The sequence below is a fragment of the Sebastes umbrosus genome, chromosome 19, assembly GCF_015220745.1.
Source record: "Sebastes umbrosus isolate fSebUmb1 chromosome 19, fSebUmb1.pri, whole genome shotgun sequence".
NCBI classification, from domain to species: Eukaryota; Metazoa; Chordata; class Actinopteri; order Perciformes; family Sebastidae; genus Sebastes; species Sebastes umbrosus.
Window position 1 is genome coordinate 27,499,581 of NC_051287.1, and position 12,577 is coordinate 27,512,157.

The 12,577-nt window shown below is 41.2% G+C and overlaps 1 protein-coding gene across 1 annotated transcript in view; it reads left to right on the plus strand.

The window, feature by feature from the left end:
- lamc3 (laminin, gamma 3) overlaps positions 1-12,577 on the plus strand; it is a 134,246-nt gene that overhangs the window by 73,824 nt on the left and 47,845 nt on the right. Inside the window, 1 exon segment of the mRNA XM_037753305.1 lies at positions 12,020-12,129. Within this exon segment, the coding sequence (XP_037609233.1) occupies positions 12,020-12,129 (110 nt within the window).

Sequence of the window (12,577 nt, forward strand, 5' to 3'; positions counted from 1 at the left end):
TACCGCCGTTTGACCACTACGAAAATTTGCTTCAAAGCCCGACACTCTTCCTGTGCTAACAGTGCTAACAGTGCTAACAGTAAAACAACGGCAACACTGCTGACTGAGCTAACAGCGTTAATCTGGGGGGTGGGGTGGGACCACTTCTGCGACGGCACTGTCAGTCAGGACGGCGTTTATCATCTGTAACCGCCATATGAGAGTAGTGCAGAGCGGCGTTCGTGAGCTAGCCAGTGGGACATGCACACATTTACGAACATGCACTAAAAGCACACACGGCTGGCCTGACTATGTCAACAAAGACACACAGAGGGAGAGCAACTTCATTCTCTGCTCAGGTAGATAGTACTCCTCTATATCTTTACATAGCAATTCATCAAAGGTGGATGTAAATGAGTGTGCTACATTACATGGCAATCCATCCAATAGTTTTTAAGACATTTCTGTCTGTATAACATTTTGTACCAAACCATTCACTACATGTTGAGATTTTTCACTGGATAAGTGAAAAATTTGACCTGCTGGTGGCGCTAGCTATAAAATCAAATGATCACCTAAGCCTGTAGGACTCATCCTCTGGGGACCATGAATGTCTGAGCCAAATTTCCTGGTAATCCATCAGATTGTTGTTGAGATATTTCAGTCTGGGCCATGAATGACCATCCCTAGAGCCATGGTGCTAGCATGGCTGAAAACAGGTTATATGAAATAAAGGGATTCTTTTTGGAAAGATCACATCAGACCAAAAATATGGGAATACAGGAAAGCTTCTATAATCTAGTGACAAAGATTGTAGGAGTCTGATGTTTTGACTGGACTGGAGAGGTCACTCCACTAGTAGGCTCAAGGAGGCAGGGAAAGGAGAGCTAATTGGATTACAGCGACAGCATGCAGAGCACGAGATGGAGTGGAGGGTGGGTCCATGGCCTGGAGGTAGGAGTATGTGGGCAGTGGTCCGTTCGCAGCCTGATATGCCAACACCAGGGGCTCAAATTTGATACAAGCAGCCACAAAACAGCCAGCGGATGAAATGTCACATTATTGATCTGGATGAGGGAAACTGGGCCATCGAGGGAGCAAAGAAAAAGTAGAATATAGATAATAGTATACCACAAGTGGTCATATAAACGTTAGGGATGTAAACAAAACTGACACATTTGATTAACTGTCTGATTGACTAGGGCCCTATTTAACGATGTATAGCACACGGTCTAAAGTGCATGGCCTAAGTGCATTTAGGGAATGTCCAACTCCACCTTTGCTAGTTAAACAGCGCATAATCTGGGCGCAGAGTAAGGCAAGGGGGCCAAGGGGTTGTATTTAGTTTCTTATTTAATCATAGGTGTGTTAACATGAATTAAAAAAATCGGAGTGTCATCTCCCATTCCCTTTAAAAGCCAGGTGCGCCTGCACATTAGCGCATTGCTATTTAAATGGCGGAATTGGCATATTGGAAAAGCGAGCGGTTTTCTGCAGTGAAAATGTTGTTCAGACCACATTTTTGTTGGTCGCATTCGCTTTCTGCTGCCTCAAGATAGCAATGAGCCACATCACGTTTTTAGACCAACACACCCATGGGCACAAGTACATCTGCTACTTAAACAACGTGGGCGCTGGGCGTGAAAATGACAACTTCGTCAGTCTGAAACTAGCAATGAGAGTTGCACTGCGCTGTGCGCCTCTCTGCACCGGGTGTAAGATAGGGCCCTTACACTTCAAATACACTTCATGCTTTATAAATTGATTAATTTAGGTTTATGATTAAATTATGATGTGTTTTTTTTTTGGGGGGGGGGTTATTGGCAGTTTAACTTTAACATATACATATGAGGAGGATAAAAAACAATTCAACACTCTAACTACTTCAGGCGAACGCACCATCCATTTGAAACAAATGTACAGTATATATAGCCAAAAATGTGAAAATGATATGGAGAAAGTATGATCAATGCAATATATGTATAAAAGTTACCCTGTCCAGATGTTATCTAGGTCTGTACACAGGATATAGTATCTAAATACAATATTGTAGTAAAAAGCTTGATAGTTGCAGCCCGTGTGGCAGGATTTAGCTCAGTGATTTTGTTACTTAATGGCAAAGTTAAGTTTGAATTAAATATTTTGTCCACATTTTTTATCCATGAATCTCTGAGTTGAAACATCTCTGACCTACCGCACGCAGCACTTTGCTGTTAACAGTTGCAGTTTGAAATGTCTGAGTAGTTTCACTCACTCAGGTATAATGCATACTGAAGCCTACCACACCTACATGTGTAATCACACTCAATAATCAGATCACGTTCATACAATCCAGCAGCATATGTACAGAAATATACATATATAGATAACAACTCACAGAGCAATTTCATATGAATGCTGACTTCACCAGTACCTTGTCACGAGGCCTAACAAATATTGCTATTATACGTACACATTGTGTGTTATAATTCGAGGGCAACAACACCTCTTTGAATGCTGCAGCAATCAGAGGTTGGATATTGGAACCAAGATAGCGGCAATCAAAATCAAGCTGCGACACAGTTTGTGTCACACAGAGCTGATGGTGTTTACATTACTCGTAGCTGGCAGTCTGCTGTTTTTGTTTTCTTGGTGCCTACTGTTAGATTATATTAAGTTGTGCATGTGTCAGTTGTAATAATTTGTTTGTGTTGTTGATTAGCATCTCTATATTGGAAACTGAGACCAAAGCAGATTGAGTTGTCTTGTGCCAACCTGCATTTAGTTTTTCACTGCATCCTGACCCTGACTTTATCTGTGTAACTGTGTAAACAAGTCCGTGTTGAGACATTTGAAATAGTTTTCAGTAGGGCTGTCAAAGTTAACGTGATAATAGTACGTTAACGCTAATTAGTTTTAACGCCACTAATTTCTTTTCTGCACAAATCCAAATTGCGATTTTTAGGTTGTAGTGGCTCAGTGTTAAAGCTGGAGTGAAGATGCTGGCATCATATGAAACTAGAAAACCTAATCCATTGGTACCATGTCATGCTAGCTTGTCGGGAATGAGGCTAAATAATCCTTGAAATTTGCGCTAAATTTTAGCGAGGAAAAGCTGGTATGGCCATTTTCAGAGGGGTCCCTTGACCTCTGACCTCCAGATCAGTGAATGTAAATGGGTTCTATGGGTACCCACGAGTCTCCCCTTTACAGACATGCCCACTTTATGATAATCACATGCAGTTTGGGGCAAGTCATAGTCAAGTCAGCACACTGACACACTGACAGCTGTTGTTGCCTGTTGGGCTGCAGTTTGCCATGTTATGATTTGAGCATATTGTTTTATGCTAAATGCAGTACCTGTGAGGGTTTCTGGATCAATATCTGTCATTGTTTTGTGTTGTTCATTGATTTCCATTAATAAATATATACATACATTTGCATAAAGCAGCATATTTGTCCACTCCCATGTTGATAAGAGTATTAAATTCTTGACAAATCTCCCTTTAAGGTACATTTTGAACAGATACAAAATTTGATTAATCGCGATAAAATATATTTTAATCGATTGACAGCCGTAGTTTTTAGTTTATTTACTTTATTCAAAACTAACCCAAGATGCAGTTAAAGGATAGGTTAACATTTACAACAATTACAGTCACCAATAACTCTTTCAATATACATATGTGCATGTGAGTACTGTTTTGAGACAGACGCGTTTTGTCCAGAACGTTTGTCTTCGGCCCAGTGACAATTTCCGCCTTTTCCTTCAAGATGTTCATAGCGTCTGCCTCACCAGCATACTAAACAGGCAGACTGTGCTAGAACATGGAGTTCCTTCCTAAAGGGAACAGCCTACTCTCATCGTCTGTGTTGTCAGACCAGTCCAATTTGTTGTTGATATTGACCCTCAGCTATACGTAGGGCTGTTCCACCACCACTTTCTCAGCTTGAAATCCTCTACCGGCTCTTTCATCTCATATTACACTTCGCTTGGTTCTCCTTGCAACAATTTGCTCTCTACCAAGACTCCTGCAGGCCTTTTTTTTCCCTTCCTACCCTTCACGGTAAAGTGGTCAATATGGAGGCGGGAGTGACTTGGGCTGAAGAGGTGACCCCTGGTGTGCCAGCCTGTGGGGAGGCGGGAGTGTAATCAGTCGTATTGTTGTGGAGAGGTCTCATTAGGCCCGTCGACTTTGGGGAGTGGGTGCAGCTGGACCGGTCTCCACGTTCAACCTGTTAAAAACAGACTTAAGCCAGTCACTCTATTTGTGTTCTCTTCCCCCACTTGGCCTGGCGTCTTGTTGCCAGTAATCCTTCTCATCCTACTCAGCACCTCCTTCACACTGTTTTGTTGCAATTTGTCTTCAATTCTGCCCCAGTGTTTCTATCTTTAATTCTCCTCCTCAGCACCCACAGACCAACTTAACTAGCCAGCCCTGGAAGCCCTCTTCTCCCCTAAGAAGGGATTTAATTTTCTTTGTTTTCCAGAGTTTGTTTAAAGAGAACTGCAGAAAATAGCAAACTGTTTAATGGCATTGAAGGGTCCACATGGAAATTGACATGTTATGCAGCCGGGGGAGCCCTGCATTGTCCTCTCTCTGTGCTCCACAGGGTACAGTATGTTCCAGTCCATTAGCTCAAAACAGTCCTGTAGAGCCTCAGCATACTTCTGGGATCACACTCTGAAAGTCTTGATATCAGTGGGCAGCTGGCTGCTGCTGAAAGGAATCTAAAAAAGCCGAGATATGTTAAATTTTAAAGAAGCTGAAGAGAAGGTATAGTGGGTTACAGCATTCTGAGTAAGTTGTACTCTGCTAGGTGGGGAGCTGCACTAGTTCAGATGGGAGATGATTAAAGCATGAGCAAAGAGCTGGCCAGAATCCTCAGTGAGGAAAGGTCTGACTTGATGGATTTTGTGAAGTGCAAACCTGCAGGATCGTGTTGTGGTTGCAATGACGGGCTCACACAGCAGTCGGTTGTCCAGAATCACACTACGATTGTTGGCAGTTTGGGCAGGAGTCAATATACTTGTACTGTTGTCTGTGGTGGGGGGAAAACAGCATTTGACAAAGGACAGGTCAGTCTTGTTGAAATTGGTTTTAGTGTGGTGGGTGAAATGATGCCCACTTCAACTGGAGTATCAGGTGATGGGAAAGAGATACAGAGTGTTTTACTGACAAGGCAACGGTAGTATGATGGAATAAACCTGTCTCTGTTTTAGTGTGGAATATATCGCTTAGACTTCTACATAGGGCTGTCAATCAATTAATAATACATTATATTTAATTGTGATTCATCTTGTGATTGTCCATAGTTAATCTCAATTAATCGCAAATTAATCACCCATTTTTTATCTGTTCAAAATGTAACTTAAAGGGAGATTTGTCAAATATTGAATACTCTTATTAACATGGGAGTGGCCTCAAACTGCATGTGATTATCATAAAGTGGGCATGTCTGTTAAGCCCTTTAAAAATGGCCATGCCAGTTTTTCCTCACCAAAATGTAGCGTAACTTTGGATTGTTATTTAACCTCCTTTCCATTCGTCCAGTTTCATATGACACCCGTATCTTCACTCTAGCTTTAAAACTGAGCCACTACAATCTAAAAATCGCAAGTTGCGTTAATATGTTACAGAAATTAGTGGAATTCAAATAAATTTGCATTATTGTGTTATTATCGCGTTAACTTTGGCAGCCCTACTTGTACATTAAGCTGCTGTATTTGATATTTATTTAGATATTTGCTGCATGTAAACTGTCTATATCCTGTATAGTTTGGTAGTTTTGGTCTATCAGTCATCAGTTGGCCCACCCAATAACTTTGGTGACCCCCTGACTTTTCCTCTAGAACCACCATGAGGTTCACATTTACGGTTTTGAGTAAAATGTCTCACCAACTATTTGATGTATTGCCATGAAATCTGAAACAGTTCCTCACATGTTTGTATGCTTTGGAAGCTGCCCAGCTACCCGTACTGGGCTGACAAGGACTGTGTGATTTCAACAGCTTCTCAAAATATTGTATAAAAATGCAGTTTGAATTGCAGCCCTGAAAATCTCACTATTTGTTTTGCGTTGTTTGATGGAGTTCAGGCGATCCTCTTTAATACGTATCTGAAGTATCACACATCCACATTGTATTTATCAGGTATTTCCACTTAGGTGGTCATCAGCCACTTGGACCATAGAAAAAGGCAATGCAAGGTTAAAATAATGGAACTCAGGCATAAACTTCACTGTTTGATCTTTATGAATGTATTCACCATCAAACTAGAACACTATTTGTCAGTTGTCCATCAGTCTTAAACCTGTAATAACTGACTGTTTGGCCTCTTGGAGACAGCAGAGACAAACTGTAAGGACAATATTGGCATATTAATCACCTTCTAAGTTGATTTGGCATACGTTTGCCTATTTTACACATCCAGCAGATACAGAGCAACATTAAAATTCATTTGGAGTCACATGTCTGTTCACCTGATGAATGTACAGTACTGCAAGTCCAATATTCACTCTCCTTTAGAGAGTTTTCTGCCTGCTGCATTCGAAAGCAACGATACGATATTAAATGCAACATGTCACAGTTCTACCACTGGTTTTTACACTTTGTTAACCACTTAAAGGTGCATTATACGATATCCAGAGCATTTATAATAGCAAACAACTATTAATGTAAAGATATAGAGGAGTAATGTCTACCTGAGCAGACAATGAAGTCACTCTCTCTCTGTGTGTGTTGTAATCCAAGCCTCTTAATGCTTTGACCTTTCAGTGCATGTTTGCGCATGTGAGTGTGCCCCACTAGCTAGCTCACGACAGACGCTCTGCACTGCTCTCATATGGCGGTTACAGCTGATAACGCTGTCCCGACCGACGGCGCCGTTGCAGAAGCGTAGCACCCACCCTCCGGTTCCCTCCCAGGTTAACACTGCTAGCTCTGTCAGCACACTGTTAGCACCGTTAGCTGTGAGAGCATGTTGAGAGTCATGTGAAGGCAGTAAAAATGCACCCAGTCTGATAGATTTGTAATTATTTGACTTGACGTAGTTGACGAGGAGCTCTTGGATGCACCATTAGTTGGTTCCTGTGAGTAATCTTATTATGGGCACAGGCACAGGTTCAGCCTGGTCTTCAAGTCAAGAAGGACACATCTTCTTTGCTTGCTCCATCAGAGGATCCAGCCCCTGGACTGGGACACAGCTTGTGTCTTTCTGTCCCCTCCAATATTTCCATGCCTCTCTCTGGTGTCTGCGCACTAGTAATGAGTTTCCCCTTGGCACCAGGAGCCCATGGCTAAAGAAGCTTTTTGGTTCCTTTTCTGAAATGCACTGGAGCTTGGGGGACAGAGACCGTCATTAAGTGTTCCTCTCTGGAGAAGTTCTCCACAGATCTCATTACACTTCTCAGGTACATGCACAGATGCACTTCAGTGCATGCTCTATATCATTCCCTCATATTTCCTAGGTCTCTTTCTGCCTCTCCCTGTCACACACACACACACACACACTTACACATGTGTCTAAGCTTTCACACAAACACACATCAACCCGTGTGGCCATCTGGCAGTGTGATTTGCAACAATCTGGTGCTACATGTGTCAAAAATAATTCTAAAATGGGAATGTATGTGTTTCCAAGTGTTTCTCTAAAGGCATGTGAAAGCATCAATAAACATGAGCAGAAACACACGTCTCTGTTGACCGACAGTATCTGTGTTCATAGCTGGTAAATATGTTAACCTGTTAAGTGGCCATGTGCTCCCACATGATGCAAAGATCATTTCAAAATCAGATAAGAAAAAAATATATGGAAGCGTGGGGATCCAAGCGCTAGGGATTGATGAGAGGAGGAGGTGAATGGCTTATATAAGGTAGCATCCACTCTTCTCTGTGATGTTCCCTCTGTTCACTCTGTTCCCTTGAAAGCAGTAGGCGGGAGGTTTTATTGCCTCGCCTGTAGCTGTATGTGTACGTCTGCAGCATGTAAGCATAATATTTATGCCATAAGCAACCCCACAGATGCTCTTTTTATAATCGACTGATAAACATTCTACATACAGTGATCAGCTGTTTTCACTGGCAAGTGATTCAGGAAAGTGCTCGTATGAATGCCTTTAAAGGTATGAGCCAATCTGCAGGAGTCAGCAGAGCTCTAGTAGTAATGCAGGCATGTGGTCCATCTGGCACTGAGCTCATTTCTGTCATGTTTTCAGAATTCACTGACTTTGATCATAGATCAGGACCAACTAAATATGTTGAATAGAAAGTGGGCTCATTGCTGCCAAAATAAAAAAAAAACATATGCTATAGGTGACAAAGCAAAGCAAGAAGACACATGCAATCACCGTGTGCCTGGGTAAACCTGTAATTCATTTGTGATTTATTACAGTCCCAGGCCAAAAACTCACTTCTTGTATTACTTGAATTTACAATAACTTTTTCCAGAATAACCGGGGCTGTTTGAATATTTGATGTGAATAATTGTATTCCAGATTTATGGATTGTATAAAACTGTATATGTAAACTTTAGGTTCGCCTAGCAAATTTCTGTTACAAAATGGATTTTATTAGAATTCTGTCAAATATGATAACTCTTTCCAGAACAGTAATCCATCTAATCATTGAAATCTGTGAAGTTTTGGTATAACTGGCAGCAACTTTGGGCTTTCAACAGCCTCATAACCAATAAATGAAACAGAAGAGAAATTGATAAAGTACAACTACAAAGCTTTACTCTACGTAACTTTGACTCAGTTTTATAAGCCATGGCACTAATCTTTCTGGCTTTATAGTGGTTAAGGGTCAAAACCTAGAAGGTGAATAGTTTAATCAATAAATAAAACCTCAACTATCCAGTGAACTCTTTACAGTCTTGTCCACAGAATGGGTCACAATCTTTGATGAGTGCACGTTATTTGGAACGACATAACAACATGTAAAAAGGGCTTACAACCAAGCATGATAACTCATTTATAGTAGGGCTGTCTATTGGCAAGAATCTGGTGATATGATATGTATCATGAGACAAGGGTTACGATTCATTTAGGCCTGTCAACCAATTAAAATATTTAATCACAATTAATCACATGATTGTCCATAATTAATCATGATTAATTGGAAATTAACCACACATTTTTTATCTGTTGAAAATGTACCTTAAAGGGAGATTTAATACTAAGTATTACTATATATAATAAGTATTTAATACTCATCAATATGGGAGTGGGCAAATATGCTGCTGTATGCAAATGTTTGTATAAATTTAATATTGGAAATCAATTAACAACACAAAACAACAACAGATATTGATCCAGAAACCCTCACAGGTACTGCATTTAGCATAAAACAATATGCTCCAATCATAACATGTCAAACTGCAGCCCAACAGACAACAACAGCTGTCAGTGTGTCAGTGTGCTGACTTGACTATGACCTGCCCCGAACTGCATGTGATTATCATAAAGTGAGCATGTCTGTAAAGGGGAGACTCGTGGGTACCCATAGAACCCATTTACATTCACTGATCTGGAGGTCAGAGGTCAACGGAACACTTTGGAAATGGACATGACAGTTTTTCCTGGTAAATTTAGTGTAACTTTGGGGTGTTATTTAACCTCCTTCCCGACAAGCTAGCATGTACTTTGACATGGCTGGTACCAATGGATTTATTAGGTTTTGTAGTTTCATGTGACGCCAGTATCTTCACTTTAGCTTTAAAACTGAGCCCGCTAGAACCTCCGGAAGATCGAATAGCGGTTGGGTTAAATCGCAAGTTGTGTTAATGCTTTAAAGAAATTGGTGGCATCAAAACAAATTTGTGTTAACGCTTTATCATCTCATTAACTTTGACAGCCCTAGGTAAAGTAAGCATGGCGATATATTGCAATTTTTTTTAAATCAAATTTTAGGAAAATTTTATTTACTTTTTTATGCAATCAGAACAGTGGGATCTTTGCATTTATCACATTCCCTGTAACATCCAACATCATAGCACTACTTGAGAGGGCACATACACTGAGAGGGTGCATCTCTTTGCATGTAAACTATTACTTAAAAATCAATACAGTGTTGAGAATCGATACAGTATCACAAAACTACTCTATATTTTCAATATTTTCTTACACCCCTAATTTCTAAGGATCAGAGTCATTGATAACTTGAGATACTATCACTAAAGCAGTGGGCGTAGTTTTACACTATGTATTGATATTAATAGACAATCTAAATAAAATGTTTTTAAGGCACAATTAGAATATGCTAATAGCATTTCACCACACATGTTCTATTTGAGTAAGTCATTTGTGTTTTTTAATCTTACTGTCAATTAACATGCTCACTTATCTTCCCAGTCCTCTCTGTCTCTCACACACCGTTTATGTCTTGCTGTCTTGCACACCTTGTATCTCTATCTCTGTTCTCTCTCTAAGGGCACTTGTAGGGGGGGGTCCAGTATTCTATACGGCTTTTCTCTCCCGATGATCTCCTCTCATCCTCAGCGGAGCAGGCTTAATTACAGCATGGCTCTCTGCGCTCTGCTTGGTGCTGATTAAAAGGGACACTGACGCTCTATAGGGAAAGCATGACTGGGAGTTTGTTCACTTTCATGCACACTCTGCTTATCTCTGTCTGACCAGCTCCATTACCATGGCTTTGAGGCCCAGTTTGTAATTGCCTCTCTTTATTACTGTGCCTACATGTCAGGCCAAGGAACAAGGACCGCCGCATGAATAGAGAGCCTGTGTGGCAAGCCAGGGATGCACTCTCTCACACACACACACACACACACATATGCTCTCATGTGCACTGTGTAAATGTGAATGCTGAGACATAGGCCATGCACAAAAGAAGCATTTTGAAAGCGAGTTGGAGTCGTGCTGAGAACAGTTGACCTAATAAAATAGAGGCCATGGAACACTCACACATGAAAGGCCTGACTTAGGCTGATATGGTCAGCAAAATAAAGCTTTTGCGCTTGGTTCTTTTATGGGCTTTGCCTCTGATTACAATGTTCATATAGTATAATTGGGTACCACTTTCAAATAAGGTGCCCTTCATAATTATGGTTTATAAGTTGTAACAAAATGCCTTTATTAATAGTTAAACAAAAGTCTGCAGCCATGCTAGCAGCTCTATGAGGCCTTACCTAGCGGCTCACGTTACCACTGCAGTCTCTTGGTTGCAGTCTGCAACCACACAACTATGTCGCCAAATCCTACACACTTTACCTTTAAGGGATTACCACAGTTGCCAGTCATACAATAGTAATTGTGATGTTTCATTCAAAACAACAGATGTCAACCTCATGGTGGCGCTAAAGGAAGAATCAGGGGCTCATCCTCTGGGGACCGTGAAAGTCTGTACAAAATGTCAGACACGCTAGCATTGCAGTTGGTCTTCCTCCTTTTCTCCCTCTGGAAAAGAGCTGCAGAGCACCTGGACCAAATTCATTAACACCTGCATTTGTAACTGCAGACTTAATGGCTTATTAGAAATTGAGACACTCATGAATACTTATTAATGGTTACCACTTATTAGAAACTTGTAATTGTGTTTTCTACACCTGCACGTGAAGATTATATGAATCTGTCCCTTCATGCTGCTGCTCCTCGCCTTTGGGACCTTCACACAATAAAATGGGAGAAAATGTTGTAACACTACATCGCCTATGTGGAGCTGACACAGCACCTCACATCAAGATGGAAAGAGCGCATGATTCCTGGAGTAAAACAGGCAGATGTCAGCTGTGCAGCCTGGCTTTGCAGAACATCCTTCAGCAGATGGCAAAGCTCAGTGATCAAGACCCTGAATATGTGTTGAAGTCAGCACATTTAAATTCTTCTTCACACCGTGTGTGTCGGCTGGCAGCGCTGTCATAAAAAGTCAAGCACACGTGACAGGGCGATTCTTTTCTTCTTGGTTGTGGAGAGTAATTGAATTACTCTAAAACACTCCAGTTGTTGATGAATCAGCCACACAAAGAATTAAGGTTTTAGGTTTTAATCTCAGTTTGCACAAATATACTGTAAATGATGTGTTTCCTGTCTTCTCATCTCACAGGCTTCATGAAAATGAGAGGCGATTTAAACCTCCATCGTCTGCCTTGGAGTTCCAACAACTCCTTTACAACCTGACAGCTCTCCAAATCAGCAACGCTGGAGGACAGAACTGTAAGTGTGTCTTAGTGTGTGCTTGTTATTTTAAAAGTTTGTCTTTAACTTAAAGGGACAGTGTGTAGGATTTGGTGACATCTAGTGGTGTGGTTGCAGATTGCAGCCAACTGAGTACCTGTACCAGTAACTGATCACTACTCCCTTTCCAAGACTGTGGTAACGTGAGTCGCCAAGTGCCAAATCGTGGTAGCGCCGTTCACCTCGCTCAGAGGTCATCCATACCATAATAACACTACTTAAGGAGCATCAGAGGTCAGATGGCGGCTGGTGGTACCACGGTTTTGCTTTTACGGTGGCCATCAGGTAACGTAAAAACGTGAAAGTCTCTCTCTAGAGAGTTTGGTTTGTCCGTTCTGGGCTACTGTAGAAACATGGAGGACTCCGTGAAGAGGACCTGCTCCCTATGGAGATATGAAGGACTCATTCTAAGCTAACGGAAACACAA